Source organism: Phyllobates terribilis, unplaced genomic scaffold (genome assembly GCF_046119375.1).
Source record: "Phyllobates terribilis strain yellow unplaced genomic scaffold, ASM4611937v1 Scaffold_1__5_contigs__length_1240528914, whole genome shotgun sequence".
NCBI lineage: Eukaryota > Metazoa > Chordata > Amphibia > Anura > Dendrobatidae > Phyllobates > Phyllobates terribilis.
Window position 1 is genome coordinate 624107883 of NW_027362761.1, and position 18586 is coordinate 624126468.

Sequence of the window (18586 nt, forward strand, 5' to 3'; positions counted from 1 at the left end):
ACCTGCCCCCCTGTACTGGCAACCAGCCTGTATATATTGTGTGATGGGTTGTTATACCTGCCCCTGTACTGACAACCAGCCTGTATACAGTGTGTGAGGGGTTGTTAGACCTGCCCCCCTGTACTGACAACCAGCCTGTATACAGTGTGTGAGGGGTTGTTAGACCTGCCCCCCTGTACTGACAACCAGCCTGTATACAGTGTGTGAGGGGTTGTTAGACCTGCCCCCCTGTACTGGCAACCAGCCTGTATAGAGAGTATGAGGGGTTGTTAGACCTGCCCCCTGTACTGACAACCAGCCTGTATACAGTGTGTGAGGGATTGTTAGACCTGCCCTGTACTGGCAACCAGCCTTTATACAGTGTGTGAGGGGTTGTTAGACCTGCCCCTATACTGACAACCAGCCTGTATACAATGTGTGAGGGGTTGTTAGACCTGCCCCTATACTGACAACCAGCCTGTGTACATGTGTGACAGGTTGTCAGCCCCATCCCTGTACTGACTACCAGCCTGTATACATGTGTGAGGGGTTGTTAGACCTGCCCCCTGTACTGACAACCAGCCTGTATACAGTGTGTGAGGGATTGTTAGACCTGCCCTGTACTGGCAACCAGCCTTTATACAGTGTGTGAGGGGTTGTTAGACCTGCCCCTATACTGACAACCAGCCTGTATACAATGTGTGAGGGGTTGTTAGACCTGCCCCTATACTGACAACCAGCCTGTGTACATGTGTGACAGGTTGTCAGCCCCATCCCTGTACTGACTACCAGCCTGTATACATGTGTGAGGGGTTGTTAGACCTGCCCCTGTACTGACAACCAGCCTGTATACAGTGTGTGAGGGGTTGTTAGACCTGCCCCCTGTACTGACAACCAGCCTGTATAGAGTGTATGAGGTGTTGTTAGACCTGATCCCTGTACTGACTACCAGCCTGTATACAGTGTGTGATGGGTTGTTAGACCTGCTCGTGTACTGACAACCAGCCTGTATACAGTGTGTGAGGGGTTGTTAGACCAGCCTCCTGTACTGACAATCAGCCTGTATACATGTGTGAGGGGTTGTTATACCTGCCCCCTGTACTGACAACCAGCCTGTATACAGTGTGTGAGGGGTTGTTAGACCTGCCCCTGTACTGACAATCAGCCTGTATACAGTGTGTGAGGGGTTGTTAGACCTGCCCCCTGTACTGACAACCAGTCTGTATACAGTGTGTGAGGGGTTGTTAGACCTGCCCCTGTACTGACAACCAGCCTGTATACAGTGTGTGAGGGGTTGTTAGACCTGCCCCTGTACTGACAACCAGCCTGTATACAGTGTGTGAGGGGTTGTTAGACCTGCCCCTGTATTGACAACCAGCCTGTATACATGTGTGAGGGGTTGTTAGACCTGCCCCCTGTACTGACAACCAGCCTGTATACAGTGTGTGAGGGGTTGTTAGACCTGCCCCTGTACTGACAACCAGCCTGTATACAGTGTGTGAGGGGTTGTTAGACCTGCCCCTGTACTGACAACCAGCCTGTATACAGTGTGTGAGGGGTTGTTAGACCTGCCCCTGTGCTGACAACCAGCCTGTATACAGTGTGTGAGGGGTTGTTAGACCTGCCCCTGTACTGACAACCAGCCTGTATACAGTGTGTGAGGGGTTGTTAGACCTGCCCCTGTACTGACAACCAGCCTGTATACAGTGTGTGAGGGGTTGTTAGACCTGCCCCCTGTACTGACAACCAGCCTGTATACAGTGTGTGAGGGGTTGTTAGACCTGCCCCCTGTACTGACAACCAGCCTGTATATACAGTGTGTGAGGGGTTGTTAGACCTGCCCCCTGTACTGACAACCAGCCTGTATACAGTGTGTGAGGGGTTGTTAGACCTACCCCTGTACTGACAACCAGCTTCTATACAGTGTGTGAGGGGATGTTAGACCTGCCCCCTGTACTGACAACCAGCCTGTATACAGTGTGTGAGGGGTTGTTAGACCTGCCCCCTGTACTGACAACCAGCCTGTATATAGTGTGTGAGTTGTTAGACCTGCCCACTGTACTGACAACCAGCCTGTATACAGTGTGTGAGGGGTTGTTAGACCTGCCCCTTTACTGACAATCAGCCTGTATATACAGTGTGTGAGGGGTTGTTAGACCTGCCCCCTGTACTGACAACCAGCCTGTATACAGTGTGTGAGGGGTTGTTAGACCTACCCCTGTACTGACAACCAGCCTGTATACAGTGTGTGAGGGGTTGTTAGACCTGCCCCTTTACTGACAATCAGCCTGTATATACAGTGTGTGAGGGGTTGTTAGACCTGCCCCCTGTACTGACAACCAGCCTGTATACAGTGTGTGAGGGGTTGTTAGACCTACCCCTGTACTGACAACCAGCTTCTATACAGTGTGTGAGGGGATGTTAGACCTGCCCCCTGTACTGACAACCAGCCTGTATACAGTGTGTGAGGGGTTGTTAGACCTGCCCCCTGTACTGACAACCAGCCTGTATATAGTGTGTGAGTTGTTAGACCTGCCCACTGTACTGACAACCAGCCTGTATACAGTGTGTGAAGGGTTGTTAGACCTGCCCCTGTACTGACAACCAGCCTGTATACAGTGTGTGAGGCGTTGTTAGACCTGCCCCTGTACTGACAACCAGCCTGTGTACAGTGTGTGAGGGGTTGTTAGACCTGCCCCTTTGCTGACAATCAGCCTGTATATACAGTGTGTGAGGGGTTGTTAGACCTGACCCTGTACTGACAACCAGCCTGTATACAGTGTGTGAGAGGTTGTTAGACCTGCCCCTGTGCTGACAACCAGCCTGTATACAGTGTGTGAGGGGTTGTTAGACCTGCCCCCTGTACTGACAACCAGCCTGTATACAGTGTGTGAGGGGATGTTAGACCTGCCCCCTGTACTGACAACCAGCCTGTATACAGTGTGAGGGGTTGTTAGACCTGCCCATGTACTGACAACCAGCCTGTATGCAGTGTGTGAGGGGTTGTTAGACCTGCCCCCTGTACTGACAACCAGCCTGTATACAGTGTGTGAGGGGTTGTTAGACCTGCCCACTGTACGGACAACCAGCCTGTATACAGTGTGTGAGGGGTTGTTAGACCTGCCCCTGTACTGACAACCAGCCTGTATACAGTGTGTGAGGGGTTGTTAGACCTGCCCCTTTACTGACAATCAGCCTGTATATACAGTGTGTGAGGGGTTGTTAGACCTGCCCCTGTACTGACAACCAGCCTGTATACAGTGTGTGAGGGGTTGTTAGACCTGCCCACTGTACTGACAACCAGCCTGTATACAGTGTGTGAGGGGTTGTTAGACCTGCCCCTGTACTGACAACCAGCCTGTATACAGTGTGTGAGGGGTTGTTAGACCTGCCCCTTTACTGACAATCAGCCTGTATATACAGTGTGTGAGGGGTTGTTAGACCTGCCCCCTGTACTGACAACCAGCTTCTATACAGTGTGTGAGGGGATGTTAGACCTGCCCCCTGTACTGACAACCAGCCTGTATACAGTGTGTGAGGGGTTGTTAGACCTGCCCCCTGTACTGACAACCAGCCTGTATACAGTGTGTGAGGGGTTGTTAGACCTGCCCCCTGTACTGACAACCAGCCTGTATATAGTGTGTGAGTTGTTAGACCTGCCCACTGTACTGACAACCAGCCTGTATACAGTGTGTGAAGGGTTGTTAGACCTGCCCCCTGTACTGACAACCAGCCTGTATACAGTGTGTGAGGGGTTGTTAGACCTGCCCCTGTACTGACAACCAGCCTGTATACAGTGTGTGAGGGGTTGTTAGACCTGCCCCTGTACTGACAACCAGCCTGTATACAGTGTGTGAGGGGTTGTTAGACCTGCCCTCTGTACTGACAACCAGCCTGTATACAGAGTGTGAGGGGTTGTTAGACCTGCCCCCTGTACTGACAACCAGCCTGTATACAGTGTGTGAGGGGTTGTTAGACCTGCCCCCTGTACTGACAACCAGCCTGTATATAGTGTGTGAGTTGTTAGACCTGCCCCTGTACTGACAACCAGCCTGTATACAGTGTGTGAAGGGTTGTTAGACCTGCCCCCTGTACTGACAACCAGCCTGTATACAGTGTGTGAGGGGTTGTTAGACCTGCCCCCTGTACTGACAACCAGCCTGTATATAGTGTGTGAGTTGTTAGACCTGCCCACTGTACTGACAACCAGCCTGTATACAGTGTGTGAAGGGTTGTTAGACCTGCCCCTGTACTGACAACCAGCCTGTATACAGTGTGTGAGGGGTTGTTAGACCTGCCCCTGTACTGACAACCAGCCTGTATACAGTGTGTGAGGGGTTGTTAGACCTGCCCCTGTACTGACAACCAGCCTGTATACAGTGTGTGAGGGGTTGTTAGAACTCCCCTCTGTACTGACAACCAGCCTGTATACAGTGTGTGAGAGGTTGTTAGACCTGCCCCCTGTACTGACAACCAGCCTGTATACATTTGTGAGGGGTTGTTAGACCTGCCCTCCTGTACTGACAACCAGCCTGTATACAATGTGTGAGGGGTTGTTAGACGTGCCCCTGTACTGACAACCAGCCTGTATACAGTGTGTGAGGGGTTGTTAGACCTGCCCCTGTACTGACAACCAGCCTGTATACAGTGTGTGAGGGGTTATTAGACCTGCCCCCCTGTACTGTCAACCAGCCTGTATACAGTGTGTGAGGGGTTGTTAGACCTGCCCCCTGTACTGACAACCAGCCTGTATACAGTGTGTGAGGGGTTGTTAGACCTGACCCTGTACTGACAACCAGCCTGTATACAGTGTGTGAGGGGTTGTTAGACCTGCTCCCTGTACTGACAACCAGCCTGTATACAGTGTGTGAGGGGTTGTTAGACCTACCCCTGTACTGACAACCAGCTTCTATACAGTGTGTGAGGGGATGTTAGACCTGCCCCCTGTACTGACAACCAGCCTGTATACAGTGTGTGAGGGGTTGTTAGACCTGCCCCCTGTACTGACAACCAGCCTGTATATAGTGTGTGAGTTGTTAGACCTGCCATTGTACTGACAACCAGCCTGTATACAGTGTGTGAGGGGTTGTTAGACCTGCCCCTGTACTGACAACCAGCCTGTATACAGTGTGTGAGGGGTTGTTAGACCTGCCCCTGTACTGACAACCAGCCTGTATACAGTGTGTGAGGGGTTGTTAGACCTGCCCCTTTACTGACAATCAGCCTGTATATACAGTGTGTGAGGGGTTGTTAGACCTGCCCCCTGTACTGACAACCAGCCTGTATACAGTGTGTGAGGGGTTGTTAGACCTACCCCTGTACTGACAACCAGCCTGTATACAGTGTGTGAGGGGTTGTTAGACCTGCCCCTTTACTGACAATCAGCCTGTATATACAGTGTGTGAGGGGTTGTTAGACCTGCCCCCTGTACTGACAACCAGCCTGTATACAGTGTGTGAGGGGTTGTTAGACCTACCCCTGTACTGACAACCAGCTTCTATACAGTGTGTGAGGGGATGTTAGACCTGCCCCCTGTACTGACAACCAGCCTGTATACAGTGTGTGAGGGGTTGTTAGACCTGCCCCCTGTACTGACAACCAGCCTGTATATAGTGTGTGAGTTGTTAGACCTGCCCACTGTACTGACAACCAGCCTGTATACAGTGTGTGAAGGGTTGTTAGACCTGCCCCTGTACTGACAACCAGCCTGTATACAGTGTGTGAGGCGTTGTTAGACCTGCCCCTGTACTGACAACCAGCCTGTGTACAGTGTGTGAGGGGTTGTTAGACCTGCCCCTTTGCTGACAATCAGCCTGTATATACAGTGTGTGAGGGGTTGTTAGACCTGACCCTGTACTGACAACCAGCCTGTATACAGTGTGTGAGAGGTTGTTAGACCTGCCCCCTGTACTGACAACCAGCCTGTATATAGTGTGTGAGGGGCTGTTAGACCTGCCCCCTGTACTGACAACCAGCCTGTATACAGTGTGAGGGGTTGTTAGACCTGCCCATGTACTGACAACCAGCCTGTATGCAGTGTGTGAGGGGTTGTTAGACCTGCCCCCTGTACTGACAACCAGCCTGTATACAGTGTGTGAGGGGTTGTTAGACCTCCCCTCTGTACTGACAACCAGCCTGTATACAGTGTGTGAGAGGTTGTTAGACCTGCCCCCTGTACTGACAACCAGCCTGTATATAGTGTGTGAGGGGATGTTAGACCTGCCCCCTGTACTGACAACCAGCCTGTATACAGTGTGAGGGGTTGTTAGACCTGCCCATGTACTGACAACCAGCCTGTATGCAGTGTGTGAGGGGTTGTTAGACCTGCCCCCTGTACTGACAACCAGCCTGTATACAGTGTGTGAGGGGTTGTTAGACCTCCCCTCTGTACTGACAACCAGCCTGTATACAGTGTGTGAGAGGTTGTTAGACCTGCCCCCTGTACTGACAACCAGCCTGTATACATTTGTGAGGGGTTGTTAGACCTGCCCTCCTGTACTGACAACCAGCCTGTATACAATGTGTGAGGGGTTGTTAGACGTGCCCCTGTACTGACAACCAGCCTGTATACAGTGTGTGAGGGGTTGTTAGACCTGCCCCTGTACTGACAACCAGCCTGTATACAGTGTGTGAGGGGTTATTAGACCTGCCCCCCTGTACTGTCAACCAGCCTGTATACAGTGTGTGAGGGGTTGTTAGACCTGACCCTGTACTGACAACCAGCCTGTATACAGTGTGTGAGGGGTTGTTAGACCTGCTCCCTGTACTGACAACCAGCCTGTATACAGTGTGTGAGGGGTTGTTAGACCTACCCCTGTACTGACAACCAGCTTCTATACAGTGTGTGAGGGGATGTTAGACCTGCCCCCTGTACTGACAACCAGCCTGTATACAGTGTGTGAGGGGTTGTTAGACCTGCCCCCTGTACTGACAACCAGCCTGTATATAGTGTGTGAGTTGTTAGACCTGCCCACTGTACTGACAACCAGCCTGTATACAGTGTGTGAGGGGTTGTTAGACCTGCCCCTTTACTGACAATCAGCCTGTATATACAGTGTGTGAGGGGTTGTTAGACCTGCCCCCTGTACTGACAACCAGCCTGTATACAGTGTGTGAGGGGTTGTTAGACCTACCCCTGTACTGACAACCAGCCTGTATACAGTGTGTGAGGGGTTGTTAGACCTGCCCCTTTACTGACAATCAGCCTGTATATACAGTGTGTGAGGGGTTGTTAGACCTGCCCCCTGTACTGACAACCAGCCTGTATACAGTGTGTGAGGGGTTGTTAGACCTACCCCTGTACTGACAACCAGCTTCTATACAGTGTGTGAGGGGATGTTAGACCTGCCCCCTGTACTGACAACCAGCCTGTATACAGTGTGTGAGGGGTTGTTAGACCTGCCCCCTGTACTGACAACCAGCCTGTATATAGTGTGTGAGTTGTTAGACCTGCCCACTGTACTGACAACCAGCCTGTATACAGTGTGTGAAGGGTTGTTAGACCTGCCCCTGTACTGACAACCAGCCTGTATACAGTGTGTGAGGCGTTGTTAGACCTGCCCCTGTACTGACAACCAGCCTGTGTACAGTGTGTGAGGGGTTGTTAGACCTGCCCCTTTGCTGACAATCAGCCTGTATATACAGTGTGTGAGGGGTTGTTAGACCTGACCCTGTACTGACAACCAGCCTGTATACAGTGTGTGAGAGGTTGTTAGACCTGCCCCTGTGCTGACAACCAGCCTGTATACAGTGTGTGAGGGGTTGTTAGACCTACCCCCTGTACTGACAACCAGCCTGTATACAGTGTGTGAGGGGTTGTTAGACCTGCCCACTGTACGGACAACCAGCCTGTATACAGTGTGTGAGGGGTTGTTAGACCTGCCCCTGTACTGACAACCAGCCTGTATACAGTGTGTGAGGGGTTGTTAGACCTGCCCCTTTACTGACAATCAGCCTGTATATACAGTGTGTGAGGGGTTGTTAGACCTGCCCCTGTACTGACAACCAGCCTGTATACAGTGTGTGAGGGGTTGTTAGACCTGCCCACTGTACTGACAACCAGCCTGTATACAGTGTGTGAGGGGTTGTTAGACCTGCCCCTGTACTGACAACCAGCCTGTATACAGTGTGTGAGGGGTTGTTAGACCTGCCCCTTTACTGACAATCAGCCTGTATATACAGTGTGTGAGGGGATGTTAGACCTGCCCCCTGTACTGACAACCAGCCTGTATACAGTGTGTGAGGGGTTGTTAGACCTGCCCCCTGTACTGACAACCAGCCTGTATACAGTGTGTGAGGGGTTGTTAGACCTGCCCCCTGTACTGACAACCAGCCTGTATATAGTGTGTGAGTTGTTAGACCTGCCCACTGTACTGACAACCAGCCTGTATACAGTGTGTGAAGGGTTGTTAGACCTGCCCCCTGTACTGACAACCAGCCTGTATACAGTGTGTGAGGGGTTGTTAGACCTGCCCCTGTACTGACAACCAGCCTGTATACAGTGTGTGAGGGGTTGTTAGACCTGCCCCTGTACTGACAACCAGCCTGTATACAGTGTGTGAGGGGTTGTTAGACCTGCCCTCTGTACTGACAACCAGCCTGTATACAGAGTGTGAGGGGTTGTTAGACCTGCCCCCTGTACTGACAACCAGCCTGTATACAGTGTGTGAGGGGTTGTTAGACCTGCCCCCTGTACTGACAACCAGCCTGTATATAGTGTGTGAGTTGTTAGACCTGCCCCTGTACTGACAACCAGCCTGTATACAGTGTGTGAAGGGTTGTTAGACCTGCCCCCTGTACTGACAACCAGCCTGTATACAGTGTGTGAGGGGTTGTTAGACCTGCCCCTGTACTGACAACCAGCCTGTATACAGTGTGTGAGGGGTTGTTAGACCTCCCCTCTGTACTGACAACCAGCCTGTATACAGTGTGTGAGAGGTTGTTAGACCTGCCCCCTGTACTGACAACCAGCCTGTATACAGTGTGTGAGGGGTTGTTAGACCAGCCCCATGTACTGACAACCAGCCTGTATACAGTGTGTGAGGGGTTGTTAGACCTGCCCCTGTACTGACAACCAGCCTGTATACAGTGTGTGAGGGGTTGTTAGACCTGCCCCCTGTACTGACAACCAGCCTGTATACAGTGTGTGAGGGGTTGTTAGACCTGCCCCCTGTACTGACAACCAGCCTGTATACATTTGTGAGGGGTTGTTAGACCTGCCCTCCTGTACTGACAACCAGCCTGTATACAATGTGTGAGGGGTTGTTAGACGTGCCCCTGTACTGACAACCAGCCTGTATACAGTGTGTGAGGGGTTGTTAGACCTGCCCCTGTACTGACAACCAGCCTGTATACAGTGTGTGAGGGGTTATTAGACCTGCCCCCCTGTACTGTCAACCAGCCTGTATACAGTGTGTGAGGGGTTGTTAGACCTGCCCCCTGTACTGACAACCAGCCTGTATACAGTGTGTGAGGGGTTGTTAGACCTGACCCTGTACTGACAACCAGCCTGTATACAGTGTGTGAGGGGTTGTTAGACCTGCTCCCTGTACTGACAACCAGCCTGTATACAGTGTGTGAGGGGTTGTTAGACCTGCCCCCCTGTACTGTCAACCAGCCTGTATACAGTGTGTGAGGGGTTGTTAGACCTGCCCCCCTGTACTGTCAACCAGCCTGGTTACAGTGTGTGAGGGGTTGTTAGACCTGCCCCCCTGTACTGTCAACCAGCCTGTATACAGTGTGTGAGGGGTTGTTAGACCTGCCCCCTGTACTGACAACCAGCCTGTATACAGTGTGTGAGGTGTTGTTAGACCTGCCCCCTGTACTGACAACCAGCCTGTATACAGTGTGTGAGGGGTTGTTAGACCTGCCCCCTGTACTGTCAACCAGCCTGTATACAGTGTGTGCGGGGTTGTTAGACCTGCCCCCTGTACTGACAACCAGCCTGTATACAGTGTGTGAGGGGTTGTTAGACCTGCCCCCTGTACTGACAACCAGCCTGTATACAGTGTGTGAGGGGTTGTTAGATCTGCCCCCTGTACTGACAACCAGCCTGTATACAGTGTGTGAGGGGTTGTTAGACCTGCCCATGTACTGACAACCAGCCTGTATATAGTGTGTGAGGGGTTGTTAGACCTGCCCATGTACTGACAACCAGCCTGTATACAGTGTGTGAGGGGTTGTTAAATCTGCCCCCCTGTACTGACAATCAGCCTGTATACAGTGTGTGAGGGGTTGTTAGACCTGCCCATATACTGACAACCAGCCTGTATACAGTGTGTGAGGGGTTGTTAGACCTGCCCCTGTACTGACAACCAGCCTGTATACAGTGTGTGAGGGGTTGTTAGACCTGCCCCCTGTACTGACAACCAGTCTGTATAGAGTGTATGAGGTGTTGTTAGACCTGCCCCCTGTACTGACAACCAGCCTGTATACAGTGTGTGAGGGGTTGTTAGACCTGCCCCCTGTGCTGACAACCAGCCTGTATACTTTGTGTGAGAGGTTGTTAGACCTGCCCCCTGTACTGACAACCAGCCTGTATATATTGTGTGATGGGTTGTTATACCTGCCCCTGTACTGACAACCAGCCTGTATACAGTGTGTGAGGGGTTGTTAGACCTGCCCCTGTACTGACAACCAGCCTGTATACAGTGTGTGAGGGGTTGTTAGACCTGCCCCCCTGTACTGGCAACCAGCCTTTATACAGTGTGTGAGGGGTTGTTAGACCTGCCCCTATACTGACAACCAGCCTGTATACAATGTGTGAGGGGTTGTTAGACCTGCCCCTATACTGACAACCAGCCTGTATACAGTGTGTGATGGGTTGTTAGACCTGCTCGTGTACTGACAACCAGCCTGTATACAGTGTGTGAGGGGTTGTTAGACCTGCCCCTGTACTGACAACCAGCCTGTATACAGTGTGTGAGGGGTTGTTAGACCTGCCCCTGTACTGACAACCAGCCTGTATACAGTGTGTGAGGGGTTGTTAGACCTGCCCCTGTATTGACAACCAGCCTGTATACATGTGTGAGGGGTTGTTAGACCTGCCCCCTGTACTGACAACCAGCCTGTATACAGTGTGTGAGGGGTTGTTAGACCTGCCCCTGTACTGACAACCAGCCTGTATACAGTGTGTGAGGGGTTGTTAGACCTGCCCCTGTACTGACAACCAGCCTGTATACAGTGTGTGAGGGGTTGTTAGACCTGCCCCCTGTACTGACAACCAGCCTGTATACAGTGTGTGAGGGGTTGTTAGACCTGCCCCCTGTACTGACAACCAGCCTGTATATAGTGTGTGAGGGGTTGTTAGACCTGCCCCTGTACTGACAACCAGCCTGTATACAGTGTGTGAGGATTTGTTAGACCTGCCCCTGTGCTGACAACCAGGCTGTATACAGTGTGTGAGGGGTTGTTAGACCTGCCCCTGTACTGACAACCAGCCTGTATATAGTGTGTGAGGGGTTGTTAGACCTGCCCCCTGTACTGACAACCAGCCTGTATACAGTGTGTGAGGGACTGTCAGCCCCGCCCCTGTACTGACAACCAGCCTGTATACAGTTTGAGGGGTTGTTAGACCTGCCCATGTACTGACAACCAGCCTGTATACAGTGTGTGAGGGGTTTTTAGACCTGCCCCCTGTACTGACAACCAGCCTGTATACAGTGTGTGAGGGGTTGTTAGACCTGTCCCTGTACTGACAACCAGCCTGTATGCAGTGTGTGAGGGGTTGTTAGACCTGCTCCCTGTACTGATAACCAGCCTGTATATAGTGTGTGAGGGGTTGTTAGACCTGCCCCTGTACTGACAACCAGCCTGTATACAGTGTGTGAGGGGTTGTTAGACCTGCCCCCTGTACTGACAACCAGCTTCTATACAGTGTGTGAGGGGATGTTAGACCTGCCCCCTGTACTGACAACCAGCCTGTATAGAGTGTATGAGGTGTTGTTAGACCTGCCCCCTGTACTGACAACCAGCCTGTATACAGTGTGTGAGGGGTTGTTAGACCTGCCCCCTGTACTGACAACCAGCCTGTATACTTTGTGTGAGAGGTTGTTAGACCTGCCCCCTGTACTGACAACCAGCCTGTATATATTGTGTGATGGGTTGTTATACCTGCCCCTGTACTGACAACCAGCCTGTATACAGTGTGTGAGGGGTTGTTAGACCTGCCCCTGTACTGACAACCAGCCTGTATACAGTGTGTGAGGGGTTGTTAGACCTGCCCCTGTGCTGACAACCAGCCTGTATACAGTGTGTGAGGGGTTGTTAGACCTGCCCCCTGTACTGACAACCAGCCTGTATACAGTGTGTGAGGGGTTGTTAGACCTGCCCCTGTACTGACAACCAGCCTGTATACAGTGTGTGAGGGGTTGTTAGACCTGCCCCCTGTACTGACAACCAGCTTCTATACAGTGTGTGAGGGGATGTTAGACCTGCCCCCTGTACTGACAACCAGCCTGTATACAGTGTGTGAGGGGTTGTTAGACCTGCCCCCTGTACTGACAACCAGCCTGTATACTTTGTGTGAGAGGTTGTTAGACCTGCCCCCTGTACTGACAACCAGCCTGTATATATTGTGTGATGGGTTGTTATACCTGCCCCTGTACTGACAACCAGCCTGTATACAGTGTGTGAGGGGTTGTTAGACCTGCCCCTGTACTGACAACCAGCCTGTATACAGTGTGTGAGGGGTTGTTAGACCTGCCCCCCTGTACTGGCAACCAGCCTTTATACAGTGTGTGAGGGGTTGTTAGACCTGCCCCTATACTGACAACCAGCCTGTATACAATGTGTGAGGGGTTGTTAGACCTGCCCCTATACTGACAACCAGCCTGTGTACATGTGTGACAGGTTGTCAGCCCCATCCCTGTACTGACAACCAGCCGGTATACAGTGTGTGATGGGTTGTTAGACCTGCTCGTGTACTGACAACCAGCCTGTATACAGTGTGTGATGGGTTGTTAGACCTGCTCGTGTACTGACAACCAGCCTGTATACAGTGTGTGAGGGGTTGTTAGACCTGCCCCTGTACTGACAACCAGCCTGTATACAGTGTGTGAGGGGTTGTTAGACCTGCCCCTGTACTGACAACCAGCCTGTATACAGTGTGTGAGGGGTTGTTAGACCTGCCCCTGTATTGACAACCAGCCTGTATACATGTGTGAGGGGTTGTTAGACCTGCCCCCTGTACTGACAACCAGCCTGTATACAGTGTGTGAGGGGTTGTTAGACCTGCCCCTGTACTGACAACCAGCCTGTATACAGTGTGTGAGGGGTTGTTAGACCTGCCCCTGTACTGACAACCAGCCTGTATACAGTGTGTGAGGGGTTGTTAGACCTGCCCCCTGTACTGACTACCAGCCTGTATATAGTGTGTGAGGGGTTGTTAGACCTGCCCCTGTACTGACAACCAGCCTGTATACAGTGTGTGAGGATTTGTTAGACCTGCCCCTGTGCTGACAACCAGGCTGTATACAGTGTGTGAGGGGTTGTTAGACCTGCCCCTGTACTGACAACCAGCCTGTATATAGTGTGTGAGGGGTTGTTAGACCTGCCCCCTGTACTGACAACCAGCCTGTATACAGTGTGTGAGGGGTAGTTAGACCTGCCCCCTGTACTGACAACCAGCCTGTATATAGTGTGTGAGTTGTTAGACCTGCCCACTGTACTGACAACCAGCCTGTATACAGTGTGTGAGGGGTTGTTAGACCTGCCCCCTGTACTGACAACCAGCCTGTATACAGTGTGTGAGGGGTTGTTAGACCTGCCCCTGTACTGACAACCAGCCTGTATACAGTGTGTGAGAGGTTGTTAGACCTGCCCCCTGAACTGACAACCAGCCTGTATACAGTGTGTGAGGGGTTGTTAGACCTGCCCCTGTACTGACAACCAGCCTGTATACAGTGTGTGAGAGGTTGTTAGACCTGCCCCCTGAACTGACAACCAGCCTGTATACAGTGTGTGAGGGGTTGTTAGACCTGCCCCTGTACTGACAACCAGCCTGTATACAGTGTGTGAGGGGTTGTTAGACCTGCCCCCTGTACTGACAACCAGCCTGTATATAGTGTGTGAGAGGTTGTTAGACCTGCCCCCTGTACTGACAACCAGCCTGTATACATTTGTGAGGGGTTGTTAGACCTGCCCCCCTGTACTGACAACCAGCCTGTATACAATGTGTGAGGGGTTGTTAGACGTGCCCCTGTACTGACAACCAGCCTGTATACAGTGTGTGAGGGGTTGTTAGACCTGCCCCTGTACTGACAACCAGCCTGTATACAGTGTGTGAGGGGTTGTTAGACCTGCCCCCCTGTACTGTCAACCAGCCTGTATACAGTGTGTGAGGGGTTGTTAGATCTGCCCCCTGTACTGACAACCAGCCTGTATATACAATGTGTGAGGGGTTGTTAGACCTGCCCCCCTGTACTGTCAACCAGCCTGTATACAGTGTGTGAGGGGTTGTTAGATCTGCCCCCTGTACTGACAACCAGCCTGTATACAGTGTGTGAGGGGTTGTTAGACCTGCCCATGTACTGACAACCAGCCTGTATACAGTGTGTGAGGGGTTGTTAGACCTGCCCATGTACTGACAACCAGCCTGTATACAGTGTGTGAGGGGTTGTTAGATCTGCACCCTGTACTGACAACCAGCCTGTATACATTGTGTGAGGGGTTGTTAGACCTGCCCATGTACTGACAACCAGCCTGTATACAGTGTGTGAGGGGTTGTTAGACCTGCCCCTGTACTGACAACCAGCCTGTATACAGTGTGTGAGGGGTTGTTAGACCTGCCCCCTGTACTGACAACCAGCCTGTATAGAGTGTATGAGGGGTTGTTAGACCTGCCCCCTGTACTGACAACCAGCCTGTATACTGTGTGTGAGAGGTTGTTAGACCTGCCCCCTGTACTGACAACCAGCCTGTATACATTGTGTGAGGGGTTGTTAGACCTGCCCCTGTACTGACAACCAGCCTGTATACAGTGTGTGAGGGGTTGTTAGACCTGCCCATGTACTGACAACCAGCCTGTATACAGTGTGTGAGGGGTTGTTAGACCTGCCCCTGTACTGAAAACCAGCCTGTATACAGTGTGTGAGGGGTTGTTAGACCTGCCCCCCTGTACTGGCAACCAGCCTGTATATATTGTGTGAGGGGTTGTTATACCTGCCCCTGTACTGACAACCAGCCTGTATACAGTTTGTGAGGGGTTGTTAGACCTGCCCCTGTACTGACAACCAGCCTGTATACAGTGTGTGAGGGGTTGTTAGACCTGCCCCCCTGTACTGGCAACCAGCCTGTATACAATGTGTGAGGGGTTGTTAGACCTGGCCCTATACTGACAACCAGCCTGCGTACATGTGTGACAGGTTGTCAGCCCCATCCCTGTACTGACTACCAGCCTTTATACAGTGTGTGATGGGTTGTTAGACCTGCTCGTGTACTGACAACCAGCCTGTATACAGTGTGTGAGGGGTTGTTAGACCAGCCCCTGTATTGACAACCAGCCTGTATACATGTGTGAGGGGTTGTTAGACCTGCCCCTGTACTGACAACCAGCCTGTATACAGTGTGTGAGGGGTTGTTAGACCTGCCCCTGTACTGACAGCCAGCCTGTATACAGTGTGTGAGGGGTTGTTAGACCTGCCCCTGTACTGACAACCAGCCTGTATACAGTGTGTGAGGGGTTGTTAGACCTGCCCCCCTGTACTGACAACCAGCCTGTATACAGTGTGTGAGGGGTTGTTAGACCTGCCCCCTGTACTGACAACCAGCCTGTATATAGTGTGTGAGGGGTTGATAGACCTACCCTCTGTACTGACAACCAGCCTGTATACAGTGTGTGAGGGGTTGTTAGACCTGCCTCCTGTACTGACAACCAGCCTGTATACAGTGTGTGAGGGGTTGTTAGACCTGCCTCCTGTACTGACAACCAGCCTGTATACAGTGTGTGAGGGGTTGTTATACCTGCCCACTGTACTGACAACCAGCCTGTATACAGTGTCTGAGGTGTTGTTAGACCTGCCTCCTGTACTGACAACCAGCCTGTATACAGTGTGTGAGGGGTTGTTAGACCTGCCCCCCTGTACTGACAACCAGCCTGTATACAGTGTGTGAGGGGTTGTCAGCCCCGCCCCTGCTGATGACAGGGCGACTCTTAGCTGTTGATCGGCTGTTTTCCGTGGCCTCTGTGGTTGTGGTGTTCTGGCTGTGACTGGTCTTTCGTAGATCCGGTCACCGCTCATGGTAAGAGGGTGTGTAGGGGCCAGTATCTCTCATGGTAAGAGGGTGTGTAGGGGCCAGTATCTCTCATGGTAAGAGGGTGTGTAGGGGCCAGTATCTCTCATGGTAAGAGAGTGTGTAGGGGCCAGTATCTCTCATGGTAAGAATGTGTGTAGGGGCCAGTATCTCTCATGGTAAGAGAGTGTGTAGGGGCCAGTATCTCTCATGGTAAGAGGGTGTGTAGGGGCCAGTATCTCTCATGGTAAGAGAGTGTGTAGGGGCCAGTATCTCTCATGGTAAGAGAGTGTGTAGGGGCCAGTATCTCTCATGGTAAGAGGGTGTGTAGGGGCCAGTATCTCTCATGGTAAGAGAGTGTGTAGGGGCCAGTATCTCTCATGGTAAGAGAGTGTGTAGGGGCCAGTATCTCTCATGGTAAGAGAGTGTGTAGGGGCCAGTATCTCTCATGGTAAGAGGGTGTGTAGGGGCCAGTATCTCTCATGGTAAAAGGGTGTGTAGGGGCCAGTATCTCTCATGGTAAGAGGGTGTGTAGGGGCCAGTATCTCTCATGGTAAGAGGGTGTCTAGGGGCCAGTATCTCTCATGGTAAGAGGGTGTGTAGGGGCCAGTATCTCGGAGGTTTCTGCCTCCTCTGCTGCTGGTGCTCAGTTGTCAGCAGTGACATCAGCATTATTAACCCTTGCTTTTCCTCCCTAGATGCCGTGTGTGAGCTCCGCAAGGACCAGGGTCCATGTATGGCTTTGATCTTCATGTGGTATTATGACCAGGAGCGGAGGATCTGTGACTCTTTCTTTTATGGCGGATGTGCCGGCAACGGGAACAGATTTGAAGACAAGAATAAATGTATACAGCTTTGTGTGGCGCCAAAGAAAGGTTTGTGACTGCGTCATGATGCCTCCTTGTGTCTTCTTCTCAGCAGGGTGGTATTGTTATCGTTGGGTCTGCCATAATTACAGGAGTATATGGGAAGGATTTGGCTGCTGACAGGCTCGGACTGGCCCTCGGGGGAACAGGGGAATCCCCCGGTAGGCCCCCATCCTCCTACACGAGCCGTATTTGGCACAATACAATTGCTTCACTATCTCCAGACTGGCTGCATGGTAATTCATGTAACAATCTGCCCAGTGTGTTATTATACAGCAGCGGGGGCAGATTGTGAATGAGGACAATGTGATATTTGCATGTGGCTGAACACTAACTTGCCACCGATGTCCCTGCTGATCTATGTGGACACTGCACAATGCAGGACATTTAAATAACAAACCATGGGCACCCCATCTATAAACATGTGACCCAAATAAAAGGGATTTTCCCAACTGGGCAAGTTATCACCTATAGCGTGCGAGGGGTCATCAATGTAGATTGATGTCATCACTGATAGCATCACAATATGAGCTTAGGGTGTGTGGGGTGTAAGGTGAGATGAGTGTGGGGTGTCTGGAGTGAGAGGAGGTGGGTGTCAGCTGAGGAGAGTGTGGGGTGTCTGGAGTGAGAGGAGGTGGGTGTCAGCTGAGATGAGTGTGGGGTGTCTGGAGTGAGAGGAGGTGGGTGTCAGCTGAGATGAGTGTGGGGTGTCTGGAGTGAGAGGAGGTGAGTGTCAGCTGAGATGAGTGTGGGGTGTCTGGAGTGAGAGGAGGTGGGTGTCAGCTGAGATGAGTGTGGGATGTCTGGAGTGAGAGGAGGTGGGTGTCAGCTGAGATGAGTGTGGGGTGTCTGGAGTGAGAGGAGGTGGGTGTCAGCTGAGATGAGTGTCGGGTGTCTGGAGTGAGAGGAGGTGAGTGTCAGCTGAGATGAGTGTGGGGTGTCTGGAGTGAGAGGAGGTGGGTGTCAGCTGAGATGAGTGTGGGGTGTCTGGAGTGAGAGGAGGTGAGTGTCAGCTGAGATGAGTGTGGGGTGTCTGGAGTGAGAGGAGGTGGGTGTCAGCTGAGATCAGTGTGGGGTGTCTGGAGTGAGCTGAGGTGGGTGTCAGCTGAGATGAGTGGGGGGTGTCTGGAGTGAGAGGAGGTGAGTGTCAGCTGAGATGAGTGTGGGTTGCCTGGAGTGAGAGGAGGTGGGTGTCAGCTGAGATGAGTGTGGGGTGTCTGGAGTGAGAGGAGGTGGGTGTCAGCTGAGATGAGTGTGGGGTGTCTGGAGTGAGAGGAGGTGGGTGTCAGCTGAGATGAGTGTAGGGTGTCTGGAGTGAGAGGAGGTGGGTGTCAGCTGAGATGAGTGGGAGGTATCTGGAGTGAGAGGAGGTGAGTGTCAGCTGAGATGAGTGTGGGGTGTCTGGAGTGAGAGGAGGTGGGTGTCAGCTGAGATGAGTGGGGGGTGTCTGGAGAGAGAGGAGGTGAGTGTCAGCTGAGATGAGTGTGGGGTGTCTGGAGTGAGAGGAGGTG

General features: G+C 52.0%; 1 protein-coding gene across 2 annotated transcripts in view; it reads left to right on the forward strand.

Annotated features, from left to right (window-relative positions):
• LOC141273159 (inter-alpha-trypsin inhibitor-like) overlaps positions 1-18586 on the forward strand; it is a 149539-nt gene that overhangs the window by 95640 nt on the left and 35313 nt on the right. For both annotated transcript variants that reach the window (XM_073684608.1, XM_073684617.1), the window contains exon 3: positions 16908-17084. In XM_073684608.1, the coding sequence (XP_073540709.1) occupies positions 16908-17084 (177 nt within the window). The remainder of the gene's footprint in view (positions 1-16907; positions 17085-18586) is intronic.